The 18,502-nt window shown below is 40.0% G+C and overlaps 1 protein-coding gene across 1 annotated transcript; it reads left to right on the forward strand.

The window, feature by feature from the left end:
- The first annotated feature begins 1,016 nt into the window (after nt 1-1,016).
- On the forward strand, nt 1,017-13,727 carry cdh17 (cadherin 17, LI cadherin (liver-intestine)). Its single transcript, XM_069139414.1, has 18 exons — nt 1,017-1,064; nt 1,598-1,693; nt 2,584-2,721; nt 2,808-2,943; nt 3,435-3,593; nt 3,957-4,109; nt 4,845-5,050; nt 5,153-5,284; nt 5,392-5,539; nt 8,194-8,403; nt 8,495-8,571; nt 8,655-8,843; nt 9,867-10,111; nt 11,150-11,280; nt 11,561-11,785; nt 11,888-11,998; nt 12,485-12,601; nt 12,784-13,727. The coding sequence occupies exons 1-18, from the start codon at nt 1,017-1,019 to the stop codon at nt 12,873-12,875; spliced, it is 2,613 nt and encodes an 870-aa protein (XP_068995515.1). The 3' UTR covers nt 12,876-13,727.
- Nucleotides 13,728-18,502: the final 4,775 nt, after the last annotated feature.

Raw genomic sequence — 18,502 nt, forward strand, 5'->3', positions numbered from 1 at the left:
CAAAAAGGTCATTAGCCATGACTCAATGTCACCTTCACTTAACCAGATGACTTCACCTTTCTCTTTCGCCTGCACTTTACATGCCAAGGATCTGGAAACATGTTCATTCATCAATACATTCTTGATATATTGATGAAGCACAAGTCCTTATTGAAACAAATGTGTTATTTTTCTTGAAATGTTGTAAGTGTCAGACACATTTTGCAGCCATTGTTCATTCTCTGCTAACCCAAAACAGTCTTAATGTGAATTCAAACAATCTTGTCAATGTATTCTTTGGGCTAATACTGAGCTAAAGATTTTTATTGCTGAGCAGCATTGAAATGTTTGCGACATAAAAGCATTATGTTGTATGTCATGTATTTCTGGACATCAGATGCTGTTAATGAAAGATGAATCATTCTTTTCAAACACAAAACCGACAGACTTTTTAAAACCACACTTACACAAACACACGATCAAGACTGATGATATTCTGGACGCTGAAACTGTAGTTACACAGTTTACGCTGACCACCTGCATATTGACACTCGCTGAGATCTGAGTTACAGGAGAAGAAACAAGCTTGAAGCTCTGGCTTTCAGTTTCTACTGTACACTCAGGTGGGTGGTTCACCTGGTTGTGAAGGTGGAGTCACACTTTAAAGTGCTCCCAGTGTCCAGTCAGCTCAAAGAGTGTGTCTGAGAGATAGTGTGCACATGTGTGCGGATCCAAGGACAGAGGACACATTTTCTTTGAGAGGCTGTTGTGAATCAATAACACATTCTGCTGAATGGAGAAAGTATTGTACTGAGGCATGCTAGGTTTAAATGTCTCTAGATAGACTTAAGGATAATAATTCACTACATTCAGCAAAGTGAATATTGTATTTTGTAACATTTAATTTGGTAAAATCCTCCTCTTCATGTGAGCTCTGCCTCCTCAACCTTCTTTTACATTACTTCTAATTCCTTTTTCCCATATCTCCTCCTCCTCTTCCTCCTCCTCGTCTTCCTCCTTCTTCACAGACTGTAAGAATGGCACCCATGTTTCATCTGTTGCTGCTCCCATTCCTGCTCAGCATTGTAAGTACATAACACTGCCAATTGCTGCTGCTGTCCTTCAGTGGATATTTATAATGAATACTCAAATACATGAAACCTGTTAAGAGCCCTGTGAAACAGTTAGTGTGGATTATTGCTGAGATTTACTCTCAATTTCTGGGACAGGTTTGGTACATAGGGAGTAAAGAGGGCATATTTATTAGCGTTTGAAGCATCCTGTAAAAAGAAAGTGCTGATAACTATCTGCAAAGTTAACAAAACATGTGCAAGAAATCCTCTGGTAACCTATTTAAAACACTGAAAGGAAGTGTTACTGATCTGAGCGTTAGCACTTTGTCTGTAGACTTTGCTCTCCCATCCTGTGGAGGAATATAAGAATGTCTCCATAGTCATGTCATTTTGGTTCAATAAATAACTGGCGTCACAGCTGTAAAAGAAAAAAAAAATACCCTCAATGTTTGACTTTCATTCACACAGGGCTTAAGCGTAGGCATGGGTGTGACAGGCTGTACTGTATTTGATGACCTTTGACCTTTTCTTCTGTGCTGTTGCAGGCTGTGGGGAAGGATCTGGAGGAAAAGAAGGGCCTGTTTGAGAACACAGTGCTGGATGTGGCAGAAGGAACACCAGTGCCTTTTCCCTTGCATCAGGTAATATACACATAGCAGCAGGAGTGGAAAACTACATTTAATCAAGTATTGTACCAAATACAGTGTACAAGTTTGAGATACTTGTATTTTACTTGCGCTCTTCATTTTGTTCTGATTATTTCTACTGCACTAAATGTTAGTGAGAAATGTACTTTTTACTCAACTACATTTATCTTACTGAATCGTTATTAAGATGAAAGAGTAATTAATAATGAAAAATTAATACAAACTTGTTTAATACAACTTTAATTATTTTTAATTCCTCCTCCATCAATTATTTCACAACCTTTCACATTTATCTTATGTCCCTCAGAGGGGCTCAACACCCCAGGCTGGGAACCACTGGATTGAAATAAATATACAAAGTGTATATTTATATATAAAGTAGTTAAAACTAGCGAACCCTGGCCAAGTGACAGAAGTTGAATGTTAGCATTTGCATTGATGAATGAATATTAACAATCTGATCATGTAATATATGATCACCAGATACTTGTATATTTGATACTTAAAACACTTTTAGTTTATAATACTTGTGTAATTTTGTTGAAATAGGATTTTTAATGCAGGACTTGAAACTTGAATTAGAGTATTTTTAAACTGTTGCCTTAAAACCTTAACTTAAGTCATGGTTTTGAGTTTTTCTTGCATGACTGCAGTTCAGCTAGAAAGATGTCTTTAATCGTCACAATCATGCACACAACATCTGTCCAGTGGGACTTTTTTTAAATTTTCATGATGTCTGGTCACTTAAACCACATTTACCTAGATAATTACGGTTTTCCTTTTGTCCTTAATCAAATAAAAGTCCTAAAAGGATATAAATGACTCCTTTTTCGTGGTCACAAGTCTCCTAATTTTTCTAATTTCTCCTTTTATTCCCTCCATAGTTTCAGGTGACACATCCAGGGGTAAATGCCTTCAGGCTGAGTGGAGAAGGTCAAGAGGACATTATGATGTCAAAGGATGGGTGGCTTTACCTGGAAAAACCTCTGGACTGGTCTCGAGATAACCATTACATTATCAAGGTAACCCAGTCTTGCTGTTGTTATAAACACACAGAACATTGTACTCATTCATCGTACTAGCAATACAACACCTATTCTATATCCAGGTGGAGGCTCTGGCAGATGATGAAGTTGTGGATGGCCCAGTTTTTGTGACCATAAATGTTCTGGATATCAACAACAACCCTCCGTACTTCAACCAGAGTGGTTACGTAGCTATGGTTCGCGAAAATAGTCCAGCAGGTGTGTGTGTGTGTTTTATATAAGTACCTTAATGATAGGTGGAACAAAAGATGCTAAAGAAAACTGTTACCACAGATGAAAGTGAGTGTAGTGGCCACCGCTACCACAGCAGCACCTATGCCCTCCAGAAACCTTGGAAAACCCTGAACCCTGAACAGTCCCTGCAAACAGATTTCTATTTTATACTAAATAACGGAAAAACAATGGCTGCCTTGAATGTAGAAAATCTATCTTTCCTAAAAACCTGGGCTAAAACTGATACTTTGGATTGTGTTTGGTGGTAAAATTAAGTTCAAGTAAAAAAGTATGGCTCAGAGGCTAAATCATGCAAGACTGTCGTCTAAAAGATTCCTGGCATGCATTTGGGTTAAGTAGTATTTCTATATGTGTACTGAACTCAGATCCAGTCGCTATACTTCTCTGTTTTGAGCTACTCAGACCAGCTTCTCACTGTGGTCAGACTGTAACATCAGTTTTGACTGTGGTTCCAGGTGTGCCGTTCACCCAAGTGTTTGCGTTGGATCGGGACGACCCTGAGACTCCTCATGCTCGTCTGAGCTACAGCCTGGTCAGCCAGATCCCCAACAAAAACAACATCGTCCTGTTCCAGATCGACCCCAGCACGGGAGAGATCTCCACTACAGAAGAAGGTAACATACACACATACACTCAAATGAATGGATGAACAGACAAGAGGCCAGACATAGATGCACAGAACTAAGTGCAGTGTCTGTGGGAAAGTCTATAATTTGTCCATCTCTGCCTGTAATCTGGCAGTATAGCGCCGCTGTAAATCCAGATTGCACAGCTCATTTTGTGTGCTCAAGATTAACGCTGACTGGAGGCAGATTGCCTAAATGTGTCGTGTGATGTTGATCACTGATTACGTAGAGTGTGTGTAAGCATGTAAGTGAGTCTGCGTTCGTTTTATATGTCACCCTTGTCTGTGGCAACATGTTTGTAATATGTTGGAGCATGATTAATGACCTCTGATGTGTCTGTTTTTTTAACAGGTGCACAGATGCTGAAGGCCAGAGAGGGCATCCATTACGAGAGGGGAGAAGATCAGAGCTTTGATGCTCTGAAGATGAAGTTTAACAACTACTGTTCAGTGCAGAACGTCCCCTATGAAGAAAACCCCTTCTTCACCTGTGTGGAGAAAGCAGGTTTGTTTCCAGAGGAGTCCTAGTGACCTGATAACGAACCCTATTCGTGGTTAAAGCATCTTGGGCTCTGGGAATCTGTGATTTTCCACTATTTTTTTATATTTTATAATTGCAATGAATTGATTATTAAGAAAAATAATCAGCTGAATAATAATGGAAATGAGTGTTAGTTGCATCCTTAGTCTAAAGCGTGACCTCTAGCACAGTGAGAATGTGCATATTGGTGAATAATGCAAGGAAGATGTCTATAGTGGAGGCTGAAAGTTCTAATTGCACAAGAAAGAAATATGAAAAAGTAATCCCGATAATGATGTTTCACAGAAAATTACTAATTCACCGTGTGACCTGTGGCACACAGATGCATCGGCCCACACCTTACATTTTATTTGGCACGTGTGTTTCTAAAATCATGAAATTCATCCCAGAGCAGGGATTTGTGCTGTGATTGTGTGCTGCTTAAAAGTTCAACCTTATACCAAAAGGATGGATGGTGTTAATGTAGATAAACACAGACTGTAATGAAGAAAACACTGTCAGCGATTAGTGCTGCTGGTAGTGTGATTTATTGGGTGTTGACTTGATGAGTTCAGCTGCAGAGAGTAGTTAAGCCATGTGACTGAGCTTTTCAAAATTACAGATCCACTCAAATGTTTTCACAATATTTAACCCTTGCTGGGTTTCTGTTGGCTGTGTACCGGCTCTAACTTCAGTCATTATATCCCTCTGTGGTGTCAGAGATGAGGAGGCAGAACGTGGACCCCCGGGAAGACCCAGACTACACCCTCTTTGTGCGAGTGCAGGACATGGGAGGAGCTTCGGTGACTGCACTGACTGGAAACGCCAGAGTGCAAATTGCTGTGCAGCAAAACTTGTGGTTCAACCCTGGACAAATCAATATCCAAGAGAACTTAAAGGCAGCATACCCTCATGTCATTGCAAAGGTGTGGTGCGATAAAAATGGCCAAACTGCGCAAATCACTACATTTTCTATCCAGTAACTGACCATCCTACTCTGGGCTTTTCTCTCCTCTCTCTGCATCCAGGTCCAGTCTAATGAGCCCGATGCCATCTACACATTAGTGCAGAAAGAGCGAGAGCTGAAATTCCCCTTCCAGATCACAGAAAATGGAGAAATAATGGTGACCGAGGAGCTGGACAGAGAAGACAAGGACAAGGTAGATGACACTTTTGTAGTTTGCTCATGAAATCTTCCATAACTCACGTATAAATAAAGACTGCCTTCTCGAGATTATTTTTGAACTTGTGTTGGTCCTGTTTTCAGTACATCCTGGTGGTGATTGCAAAGGATAACCATGACCAAGAGGTGGATCCTCCCATGGAGATTCTTGTCATTGTGGATGATGTCAATGACAACGCACCAGTGTGTGATGAGGAGAGTGTGTTTGAGGTGCAAGAGGATGAGCCCTTAGGTAAGACATGTGTGCGTGATTCTTTCATTACCATGTCAAGGCACAGAGTGTGTGCGTTCAAATAGTCCAATTTGCTGATTAGGAAGACTGCCAGACTTTAAACTAAAACCAGGAAAAGGGACCACATCATGCCCATTTTAGCCTCCTTGAACTAGCTCCCAGTATGTTTTAGAATTGATTTTAAGATTTTACTGTTGACTTTTAAGACACTTCATAGCATCTCTCCCTCCTATTTAGCTGACCTGATTGTTCCATACAAGCATACCCATAGTCTGAGATCCTCAGACAAAAAACATTTATCTGTTCCGGAGACACATCTTAAAACTAAGGGTGACAAAGCATTTTCAGTCAGAGACCCCAAGTTATGGAATGAGCTGCATGAGGAAATAAGGTCTGCAGAGTCAGTGACATCTTTTAAATCTCTTGAAACATACTTTTATCGGAGATAAAACTCTTATTTCTTTTATACCCTGTTTTAATTTGTTATTAAGGGCTGTTTGAATTCACAAAATGCTTAGGAAAGGAGCTCCAATGCTTCCTTTCCTATCTCCTTTAGCATAGGATACACCGGACCATCCAATATGAAAGGATAGGAGATAACGCCGTCCCACAATTCCTTGCGTCCGCAACATTTAATGCCACACATTACTTGTCCGTTCAGGAGTTATGATATGATATGATATGTGATTTGACGTTTAACATGTGATGCTCAAATAATTATAATTCATTCGATAAATATGAGGACTGGAGGCTGAGCGTGAGCAACCACATCCTGGAAAAACAGCTTTATATTACAGAGGATCACTTTCCGATAACAGGACGAAGACTGGACATCAGGATTTTCACACATTTTAGCACCAACAACCTGTTGGTTCATAAAGTTTACCAAGAGCAAAAAAAACATCAGTTTGCTGCCTTTAGTTGTGGAAGGTTCACACAGATCAACCTGAAATCACGGAACACGTGTCGTCTAAAGTTCGGCCTCTGTCACTGCTCTCTCATCGCTTGTTGCGCTACAATTTCACATTTTTACAAACAGAAATGTCCATAAAAACTCCACTTTACTAAATTTAGTTTGCTGCTTGCAGTTGTTTGTAGGAGTCTTCCCTCTAAGTTTATTAAACAGGCCTACCTGCAACTTCAGCAGCAGGATCCATACGATCGTCTCCACAGACAGTTGTGCGCATTTACGCACGAGGCACAACAGCGATAACTTTATTAATGAATCTGCCCGACACAGAGAGCGGATGGATCTAAGTGGAGGATTAATGACAATATGAAGCAACTTTTTCACGTAAAACAGGTGACCTGTCTCACAGTCAGAGTTTATCAGCTGCAGGTAAATTATTCATCCACACCATCCGTCCTCACAGCGAGGCTGAGTATTAACGACAGCTGTCGGAATATTTTTTATTTTACTATTTGTAAAAGTCTGATCTGTTTACTAAACTCCGACATATTTTACTGTCATGTCAAGTGTTTTATTATGGAGAGAGTCCTGTTTCAGTCTCACAGCAGGATGTCTGCAGTGTATTATTGTGAGTAACCTGTAGACGCGCTCCCATAACTAACGTGACCTCTCCTTATGAATTCTCCTTCTCGTCTTTCCTTGATCCCATGATGTTTTCTCATGGGGTCAAGGAATAGAGCATAGGAAAGGACTTAGGAAGTAATTTTTTTTTTTGACTATTCGAACGCACCGAACGGTGTGTGTCTGCTTGAAAGATATTCAGCCATCTTTTTTTGGTTTCATCTTTGATTCTTTAATTTGCACTTTGTTTTCTGTGTTTCTGAACCCATATTCAATAAACCTACAAGATTTACACTTGAGAATGCTCTACACAATAAAACTTAAGAGTAAAAAAGTTTCGTCAAGTGCGACAAATAAGACACATTTATTAATGTAACTTAGTCCTACATTCGTTTTAAGTTTTAGAGAAACTTTTAACAGCAGCTCTTAATAAATTGCATGAATAATAATGTTTATTTATAAGGCAGAAATAAACAATCACAGCAGAGAATTTGCCTGTTAATTCATTAAAAAGAGCCTTAGATTGTGATATTCTATTTTACACAAATATGATAAATTTTTGATTATTTAAAAGTTCATTTTATTCATGTGAGTATTTCCAATGGCAACAAGAGTAATAACATACACTATTCATAACAGATAAGTAGAGCTAGTAGGAAATTGTCTAAAAAAGGCAAACTAACCTGGAACAGCAAAGAAAATGTGCTGCTGGTCGACGAGGTACTTTACAGAAAAAAGAAATTGATGTCAGCTTTATTTCTATTGTTTGCACCCCTCATCAAATTAAAAAGGTCTTCATGTAAAATGCTCAAATCTGATGTAAAAATATCCTGTTCTGGATTGACACATTGGATTTATGCATGTTGCTGTCATTACATGTCACAGAAAGGTGTGTGTGTGTGTGTGTGTGTGTGTGTGTGTGTGTGTGTGTGTGTGTGTGTGTGTGTGTGTGTGTGTGTGTGTGTGTGTTTCTGTTTCTGTACTGCACTCATTTACATTTTACGCTGAATGTACTATTTTGAGGAGGCTTCTTGAGCCCTGTTGCAGGAAATTTGATAAAGAGGTTTTATTCTGAAGTTTCAGTATAAATGTGATGGATATTTACTTGTTTTTGTTATTGTAGGCAGCCTGGTAGGACAGATGTTGGCCGGTGACAATGATGAACCCGGGACATTGAATGCTCTGCTGAATTACACAATTGTCTCTCAAAGTCCCCCCACTGAATCCAACGCCTTCTCCATTGATGGTACCTCTGGAAGAATTCAGGCGTTGCAGATACTGCGGCGGAGAGAACAGCAGGTGTACAACCTCAACGTCCGAGTCAGTGACTCAGGTAACATACATACTGTGTGAAAACACACCAGTAGGTAGAGTTTGGTCAGTGTTCACTCTGGGATGAAGCCCTAATGGCTTTTTGCTCACAGTTTTCAGCACAGATTGTAAGGTCGTCATCAAGGTCATTGATGTCAACAACGAGATGCCTCTGTTTGAGAAGACTGATGTGAGTATACGAACCATTTGCCACCTAGCTCTTCTTTCTTCCTTCTGTTTAACTGATATTCTTCCTGTGTGTGTCTTGTGCAGTATGGCAACCACACTCTGGCAGAGGACACTCCTGTGGGACACACGGTGCTGACCATCAGAGCAACAGATGCTGACGACCCAGACAGCGGCAGCTCCCTGATCGAGTTCCACATCTCTGAGGGCAACACTGATGAGGTCTTCGCTGTGGAGACTGATGGCAAAGGCGTCGGTCAGCTGGTCATTGCTAAGGTATGAAGTATCTCCATTCTCTGAGTCCCCTACATAAATACACAAGTTTGATTTCGTGCAACTCGAGTGACTTTGATCTTTTTTTGTTGTGTTAATGTGTATTTGTATATGTATGATATAATCTTCTTCAGGCTTGCAACTAACAGTTGTTAGTTAATTGATGATTAACATTTCTAAAAGTTTAGATGAATAAATGTACTATTTAGTCTTTAAAACAGAAAAAACCTTGACCTCTCATTTGTAAATCTTCCCTTTTGAGAGGGAGGAACCAACCATCTTTTTTTTGGCATTTACGTGAGATTAATTTTCTGCTGACTGACAACTCAGTTAACTAACTAGGTTTTTCAGCGCTACTTTTGTATATTGGGACGGAAATCTACTCCCAAAAGTCAAAGAGCAAATCACGGACAATATATCCTGCTACTATAGATCAAGATGCACATCACAGAAACATTAAAACTTCAATATTTATTATTTAATTTATTATTTTTTTCTGTTAGAAGGAAATAATTCCTGTGAGCCCAGAAAGCAGCTGATGCCTTATAAAGCTCAAATATCTATTGTGTCTACAAGTTCAGTTTACTGCCATTCCTGCTTGCAATGAGGTTAAATGTAAAAAGTTTTTGTTTTTTTTTTACTTAGCAAAAACCTAGATTAGCAGATTGCCCATATACTATAGCAACGTACCCTTCAAAGAAAAAACACCTGTATTTCAAATATGCAAAAACTCGTGATCACATCCACATGTGGTTGAAACATGTATTTTTACAACTTGTAATGTATGAAAACTTTTCCACATATTTTCTCTACGTCATCATATGTAGGTAAACATGTGTCATACATATGATCACGTGTTCCATGTGGAAAACATGAGATGTGTTTTTTCTGTAAGGTTACCATCCAGTGAATAATGATCAAATCAATCCTCTTCCAATCTTTTCACAAGACTCTGCTGTGGCCTTCATCATATTCTCTGCCTCCCTGTCACTGCTTCTAACCAGCACATCTCTCTTGCCTCAACAGCCTCTGGACTTTGAATCCTCTTACACCTACTGGCTCAAGATTGATGCTCGCAACCCAGAGCCACTGATGCCAGGTCTGAAGTATGGCAGCGAATCCACCGCCTTCGTTTCCGTGTCGGTCACCGATGTAGACGAGGCCCCGGAGTTCAGCCTGGACATCCTGGATGTGACTGTGCCTGAAAACACCACAAAGGGATCAGTGCTGCTCACCGTAGAGGCAATGGACCCAGAGGGCAAAGAGATTGGGTAAAGACACACGGGCAACTGCTCAGCACTGTAGTGTGATAGCTGTACATAGACTTGTTGAATATCAGTTCATAATATAACAGATCCAGTATACACAGTGAAGCATAGAACATCTAATATTTGTGATATTTTCTTATTGATGTCAAATGCCTCAAAAAGTCACCTGATATAGCATGTGTTCCTCTGAGCCACAAAACCTCCATTACTTTGTTGTTTAATCTGAGTCGACACCACATGCACCATCCTGCTGTGTATTAACCAACTGAAAATAGTCTCCAACAAATCCTCTATTTATGCCTGTCTGATTCACATTTGCTGGAAACCACAGTGCCCAGCTGTTTGAGGAATTTATTTAGATGCTCTGGTGTAACGTGCATTCATATTTGTGGCCCATTTTTAAAGCTTTATTTCACTTTAAAAAAAAAAAATATCTGGAGATAGACAATTGCGAAACATTTTGGTCTTTTCCTTGTAATGTTTTTGGCCTAATCTTTTGAGATGCAGTGACTTTATACCCACTATATTCCAGCTTTCAGAAACTTCTCTGTACTCTTAAATACAGAGTTAATAAAGGTGTCCACAAAATATGGTGTTAATAGCAAATTTCACTTCTTCTGCTGTATAAGGTGCCTTGCAGGTAAACATGCTTTTTGTCGAACAGTTTATTAGGCTTAAATAGAAGTATGTTTGGGAATGCTCTTCTTTTTTTTTTGATGGCTGATGGATTAATTGACCTGATGCTGCGTCCATGTTCTGAAGTTTATGAGCCAGACTCTAACAAGCACTACTCATGATAGTAGATTTAATGTAAACATAACCTACTATGTAGCTTTGACAGCTTATTGTTCCACTACATCAGCACTGACTGCTGGATACCAGTTTGGGGTTTTGTCTGTTGGGATCATCACGTGTACAAAAAAAAGGACAATTGATTTGTTTTGACTACCAGTGTTTCTGTGTCTGAGTCATAGATGATTTTTAATATCTCATGTGTCGCTCTGGTGATTGATGGTTGTGTGGTTGTGTGGTTGTGTGCAGTTTTAAGTTGGACGGTGACACTAAAGGCTGGCTGGAGATCGATGCTGGCACAGGGCAGATCAAGACCAAAGACAAGCTGGACAGAGAGACACTGGAGTCTTTCGAAGTCACTGTCACTGCCTTTGAGAAGGGTGAGATAAGACATAGACACAGCTGCTCAGTTATTGAAGAAACACATACTGAGTCAATATTTGACAGAAATACTTTGTGTCCTTAAAAAACAAAACAAAACAGCAGTAAAATATGAAACTGAGAATTCAGTCCCTTTCAATAGCATTAAAGGGTGTAGTCGTAGTTATTTGTTCATGTGTTCGTGGCCTTTGACCATAAAACTTTACCCCTACTTGCCTTTGAATGAAACTGGTCTTGAGTCTGACCACCTTTTTCACGAGCTCTGATTTCCCTCTGAAGAGAACCCGCAGAAGTCCTCTGAGCGTGTCGTGCACGTGAGGCTGCTGGATGTGAATGACAACGTCCCCAAACTGACTGAGACGCAGGCCTTCATGTGCATGATGAATCTCAAACCTGTCATACTCAAGGCCCAGGATGGAGACAGCGCCCCCTTCTCCCACCCATTCACTTTCACCTTCGCCAACAGCAAGAAATCACCCAACTGGGTCCTGCGCAAGATCGACGGTACATTAACACTTAAAAAATGTCTCAGAAATGATCGGTAGACTGTTCTAGAGATGGATATTTTTACATTCAGATTGAAAAGTCCTTTTGTGTGTCATGCAGATATGTCAGCTGAACTGAGCCTGAGGAAAAGACCCATTGAAGATAAAACCTTCTCACTTTCCATTAACATTAAAGACAACGGAGGCATAGGAATCACAAACTCGTTTGAGGGTGAGTTCATTGTTGAAGTAAGACTTACAGCACATGTCTGGAAATATTTGATATTGTTCTTGATTCCCAAATCCCATGAAACCCAAAGCCAACAGTGAATTTATCAGGGTAACCAAAGCCTGATGTAGCTCACTCCTCTGTCCAATATAGCCTCCTGTCCCACATACACTGTCCTGCTGCCATAAATACTGAGTAGCAGTTCAGCTAAAGAGAGATATTTCCTTCAGGAGGTGGTGGAGACCATAAACGGAGCAAAAAAAAGAGCAAATGTTGGACTTGTATTCATCTAGTAGCCAGAGATGTGATTCAAATGGCCTCTGCCTTCTGGTTGTGTTGCTTGGTAAATGTTTGCTATAGAGTTTTTTTTAACTTGTTTAAAATACCACCTGATTGGCACACCACATTGGCAAAAAGACAAAAAAAGTTATTGAATGTTTAAAATCTGTCCCATGTCACCTTACTCTACTTCCTCTCTCTACATGCCAGTGAGAGTATGTAACTGCACAGAGCTGGGCTACTGCTACATTGCACCAGGTGTACATGGTTTCAAATATGGAATGGGGCCCACCATCGGGATCCTGTTCAGCGTTATTGGATTCTGCAGTAAGTCTCACAAACACCATAAAAACTCTAATATCTGGTTAAAAATAAATAAATAATAAATCACACATCAAACTTGATCCATTAAGCTGTACAATAATGTTAGATGCAGTTTTGTGTTTGCAGACTGACTTTGGTCTCTTCTGTAGCTGATTTCTGTTTTTTTATGTCTCCTCTTGTTGCAGTTATTATGTTCATCATCGTGATCAAAAGCACAAGTAAAAGTGGAAAGAAGAAAGGAACGACTGAAGAGGAAGAGAGGAACGCCATGATGTAGACACACAGACATAGGTGTCGAATCAGTTTTATTTATATAATCACAAAGGAACCTCGAGGGGCTTTACGATTTGTACAGCATACATTACCCTTCAGTCCTCAGACCCTCAATACAAATAAGGAAAAACTCCTTCTAACAGGTCTTTTACATGTTTGTGAAAAGACTCATTGACATTATGCATTCAAAAGGCTCTTACCCTAACTGTAACATTAAAGCCTGGTCCTAATCATTCACATTAGCATTATTGTGCCTTTTTGGCATCTGAGCAGGAATACATCAAATTAGACATCACTGCCAGCTTAGGCTAATTTACAGTCTATTTTTATGTTGATCAATGAGCATTCTCCCTGTCTAATAACCTTTTAAAATGACTTAAATAAGTGAATAAACCCTCATAAATGCCTTGTAAGAAATGACAAAAAAGTCCTCACTCCAGGCCTAGTACTCAAATTAGTCCCTAAAAATGCAGGCAAACTCACATTTACCTTAGCTTATTTAGTTTTTCTTACAATTTTGATTAATAGATGCTGTACCTACTTAATTAAACTACAAGTTGGTTCCATGCTAATCACGCATTTATGCAGCTTGCTGAATTAATATATTAGAATTTTACTGCCAGACTCTGGTTGTTTCATTATCTCCTGTGATTTAATTATATTTTTGTCCGTGATCTTGTTGTGTTGCTCTCGTCTGCTTGAATTTACCAGCTGGCTGTTGAATGTGTGTCACAGCAGGACATGCCTTGCAATGGTAAGCAGCATCTTAAACCTGTAACATCTATGTCTGTGTTACGAACAATAGTAATACTGTGTTTTTGTAAGGACCAATTACAGCTCTGTTTCCGAATAAAAAAGAAACTGGGAACCACTTTGGTGTTCCCATCATCATTGTGTGTGTCTTCATGCCAGGGCTGACGCATGGTGCTGCAGGTGATGGGTGACATAACACATGAGCTTCCCTGCCACAGGTCGATACATACATCTCTCATCCACTATCTCTTTCTTCGGGCAGCCTTCTGCTCAGAGTTCTCATTAACATTTACTCTGCCTCTACAGTCAGTTCTGTCGCATCTGTCTCTCCTCCTCCTCCTCCTCCTCTTCCTCCTCCTCCTCCCTGCTGGTCTGTCACTGAGCAGTCAAGGCCACGGTGCTGCTACAGAGAGCGGCGCTCTGAGTCATCTCTTTGACAGTGGGAGACAGGCCTCAGATTGTTACCGCTGCTGAAAGGATGGCATGATTGTGGGCTTTTATGCAGCATAAATAGGCCTCAGCAGACACAAAAACACACACACACACACACACACACATGTGAGAGTTGAATGTCAGTGCCACATGTGCTGCCATGAAGATGCATCCTCCCAAGCCATGTGCCACGCTTGTGTGTGTGTGTTTGGGGTGAGTCATCTAGCAGCCCGCTGTGGCCTCCAAAAGCCAAATGGAGGACAGTGTCAGAGACAAAGAAGTGGACTGGGCTACAGTCTCGTAATGATGAACTCAACATGGAGCCTCTCAAGGGTTTATGTCTGCACTCTCTCTTCTCTTGTATCCAAGCAACACTTTCCACAATACACAGCCATACACACACATACAGTTATCATACAGAACTGGTGGGAGAAGTTGAAAAGTGGAGGAAAGACAGGCAGAGTAAACGTTGTGATGGATGACTCCCTCCAACTACCTCTGGATAGGAACCCTCACCGTCTCCACCCAGGCACTCTCCATTGTTTTTGTCCCAGCAGTTTACTCATCACTGCAGTAGTATTTTATCCTATTATAGAACTATAACGATGTTCCCTATTACAAGCAACAATGATCATTTGATTTTACACCAGCTTGTATTGTAAATGTATAGGCCTACATTAAGTCGTATACCTTTCTTATACGTAAAGGGAAAGGCTCAGTCTAATTACAGTGGGAAGTGATGCAAAGAATCACTGTCTGGTGAGAAATAAGGGACAATAGATATTCCACTTTGTAATGGAAAAAGGATGGTCTTCCAAACTGCTTTAAAGATTTCCCAATCTTTAAAAAAAAATCCTTCATTTTGAAGTTGTTAGATATTCCTAAAATATGAACTCAGCTGCTTTATTTCTTGATCGGCACCAAACTGAAGTTCAGAACAGGAGAGGTTCACCTGCTTCCTCTTGAGTACAAACATTTATCTACAGTACAAGGTTTGTGTTTTCAATTTCCAAAGATAAAACTTAACAGTTGCTGTACTTTCTAAAATGTTTTAATTTGGTCTAACATTTAAAATGAACAAATGTGTCACTTTTTAAGCATACTTTTTTTCTAATGCAACTCTATTACAACCACAAATACATAAGAGATTGTAGCTGATCCAGTGGCTGCCTGCTGTGTTGGATAACTTTGATTTAATTGGTTGTTGAGCTCTGCTCTGTTGTAATATTTCATATCAGCGAGTCAGTTTGATTACGTGGGATGACTTTCACTACACTTCCTGCGTCTTCAACCCACAGAAAAGTACAAGCATGTAAATATATTTTCATGAGAAAAACATTCAGTCTGATTTTACAAACTAGTCCTGGAATAACATCGGTGCTGACGCAGAGGGGTTTATTTCCAGTAATAGTCCTGAATGTCACCTAAACACATCATTTATTCCGGACACCTACAGCATGTCAACGTGATAATGGTGATTAAAAAAATATACTTAAAGTAAACTATTCTTCTCACTGTGACAGTTTGTGATATAACAGAAGTTCCTCTATAGTTCTCTCTGTTCCAAAATAATAAAAAAAAAATACTTCACTCAGGCATTAAAACTTTTAAACAATAAATAATAATATGAAGTAGGCCTAATTGTAAATAAGTAAATATAGCATTTATTTTTGTAATATTATCTGTCATGGTTTTGGACTTTTTGGCCCCTTCTGTTGTTTGGTTTGTGCCCTGTGTTGCTCCTTCCTGTCACTCTGTCACCCGGTCCCGTGCCTGCCACGCCCACCTCACCTGTTCCCTGTTCCCCGTGTTGCCCGAGCTGCAGCCACTCTGCAATCATCCGGTGTGTGTATGTACTCCTGTTGGACTTCTTCTACTTTCTACATTTCTTTCTATATGTTTTGTGGCGTCTTTGGTGTTTGTAACAGTCAACATCAAGCCCATTTTGTTCCACCTCTTGTCTTTTTGTGTCGTGCATTTGAGTCCTCAATCCTGTTAAATCACAACATTACCAAACTTTCATAACGATCTGATGACACTGGTCAGTCTTTGTGTGACTGACACATCCAGGGCTTAATCCCACAATATGTTGTTACCTAAAGCCATGTGAGAATATTTTGATCACAGTTACAGAAAAGTTATTGCTACGAGTCAGTCTAGGTTAAATTTTTTCTCTTTTATAACAGGTTTTCTATGCTGTTAAAACCCTTGCCTGTATATAAAAGAATCTTCTCATTATATTGCATACTGTGTAGGTTTTCTGTTAAGTACTTCTTATGCTTTTAAAATACCATAATACATTAATAGGCCATGGTGACTAACTTTTTAATCATATTAATGACATATATTTTGTTTAAAGTTATAGCTTGACCATTTTTATCCTCTTTAGATGTTACTGAAATAATATCCACATTTAGTTAAATAGACCAGGTAATATTGAGGGCGTAGTCATTCTGTGTGGACTCCTGACCTTTCCAGGGTTAGCTGGGATGGGTCACTGCCTCCAGATGGATATAATATTAATTTTAAATAATTTTAAGATTAATTTCATTAGATTTGAAATATATTTTTGTGTCAATCAATTAATGGTAGTGAGAAAAAGATTTAGCCTTTTGTTTAAATGATAATAATAAAAATAATATAGTAATAGATTATTTGTATTTATTTATAGATTACTATTATAATACTAATATTACAGAACATCATTAAAAGTATAGAAGCTTTTGCACCAAATGTCCACATGATAGCAGTATTTTGAAAGACCTGGTGTGTTACAGTTTGAACTCCTCTGTGACACTCTGGCCTGTGTGGTACTGCAGCATCATCTAGTGGTGGTGAACTGTCACACTGTCAGTATCCAGTTGTTATGAAAACATCTTTTGAAAAGTAACAAATTGTGTCTCACGTAATATTTAACCTAATCTGTGCTCAGTAGTGATGACTGCTGCCAAGGGCCAACATGTCAGGCAAAGCCGCAGTGACGTCACACAGAGACGCGCCTCTCAGGAGTTTGTAGGTTAGCTGGACGCGAGGCAGCGTTCATGATAAATATTGGGAGGATGTGCAAAAAAAAAAAAAAAAAAAAATCGCCGCCTGTGTGAATGTGTAGCCTAAGTTGAAAGGAGCATAATATCACCTTACCACAAAGTGCAGAGGAAGATCTAACTAATTACCTGTGCATATTTAATTGAATTAATTCATTATTAGATGTATTCGCGTGACGTGTATGGACGTTTTAGTCTTATCATTTCACCTGCAGCACCGGAGGTGTCAAACGGACCGAGGAGCAAATTAGAAATAAATATAAAAACATAATTCAACGCGGTAGGTGGGTTTATGGTCAGATAGTACAAGTACAAATGCAATGCTTTAGTGCAGAGGTCCTCAACAGGGGGTCCGCGGAGGTACTGCAGGGGGTCCGTGAAATCTTTGGTTGATTAGACAATTTTTCTTATTTTTTTTTCAAATTTTTTTTCCCCACAAATTTAAATGTCTTTAAATACACATTAACATGAATCCAACATGTTGTAGCGAATGGATAAATGGAGGCAGAAGATGTTATCTTTCAGTCAGAAATGAACACATTCTGGGACACACAGGAGCTCTCAAGCTGGGCACCGGTTCACTCACAGCGCCCTAGCCTGGACCTGTCCCTCCAAACCTCCTGCACTCCGCCAGTTTAATATAAAACATCATTTTATACAATATATATATAGAAGGGGGTCCCTGCTCCATCTCTCTATCAGTTTGGGGGTCCTTGGCCTGAAAAACGTGGAAGACCCCTGCTTTAGTGCATCAAGCAGTCCGTGTTGCCTTTGGCAGCAATTACAGCCTCAAGTCTTTTTGAGTATGATGCTATAAGCTTGGCACACCTATTCTTGGGCAGTTTCTCCCATTCTTCTTTGCAGGACCTCTCAAGCTCCATCAGGTCGGATGGGGAGCGTCGGTGCACAGCCATTTTCAGATCTCTCCAGAGATGGTCAATCGGGTTCAAGTCTGGGCTCTGGCTGGGCCTCTCAAAGACATCCACAGAGTTGTCCCGAAGCCATTCCTTTGTTATCTTGTCTGTGTGCTTCGGGTCGTTGTCCTGTTGGAAGATGAACCTTCGCCCCAGTCTGAGGTCCAGAGCGCTCTGGAGAAGGTTTTCATCAAGGATGTCTCTGTACATTGCTGCATTCATCTTTCCCTCCATCCTGACTAGTCTCCCAGTTCCTGCCGCTGAAAAACATCCCCACAGCATGATGCTGCCACCACCATGCTTCACCGTAGAGATGGTATTGGCCAGGTGATGAGCGGTGCCTGGTTTCCTCCAGACATGACGCTTGGCATTCAGGCCAAAGAGTTCCATCTTTGTTTCATCAGACCAGAGAATTTAGTTTCTCATGGTCTGAGTCCTTCAGGTGCCTTTTGGTAAACTCCAGGTGGGCTGTCATGAGCCTTTTACTG

This window comes from Embiotoca jacksoni, unplaced genomic scaffold (genome assembly GCF_022577435.1).
Source record: "Embiotoca jacksoni isolate LCO1_2020_lvr unplaced genomic scaffold, fEmbJac1.0.p SCAF_11, whole genome shotgun sequence".
Taxonomy (NCBI): Eukaryota; Metazoa; Chordata; class Actinopteri; family Embiotocidae; genus Embiotoca; species Embiotoca jacksoni.

Coding starts and splice junctions, on each gene's coding strand:
- cdh17 (XM_069139414.1), top strand. CDS start 1,017: ATGGCACCCATGTTTCATCTGTTGCTGCTCCCATTCCTGCTCAGCATT. Junction 5,285..5,391: donor ACAGAGAAGACAAGGACAAG/GTAGATGACACT, acceptor TCCTGTTTTCAG/TACATCCTGGTGGTGATTGC. Junction 8,844..9,866: donor GTCAGCTGGTCATTGCTAAG/GTATGAAGTATC, acceptor TTGCCTCAACAG/CCTCTGGACTTTGAATCCTC.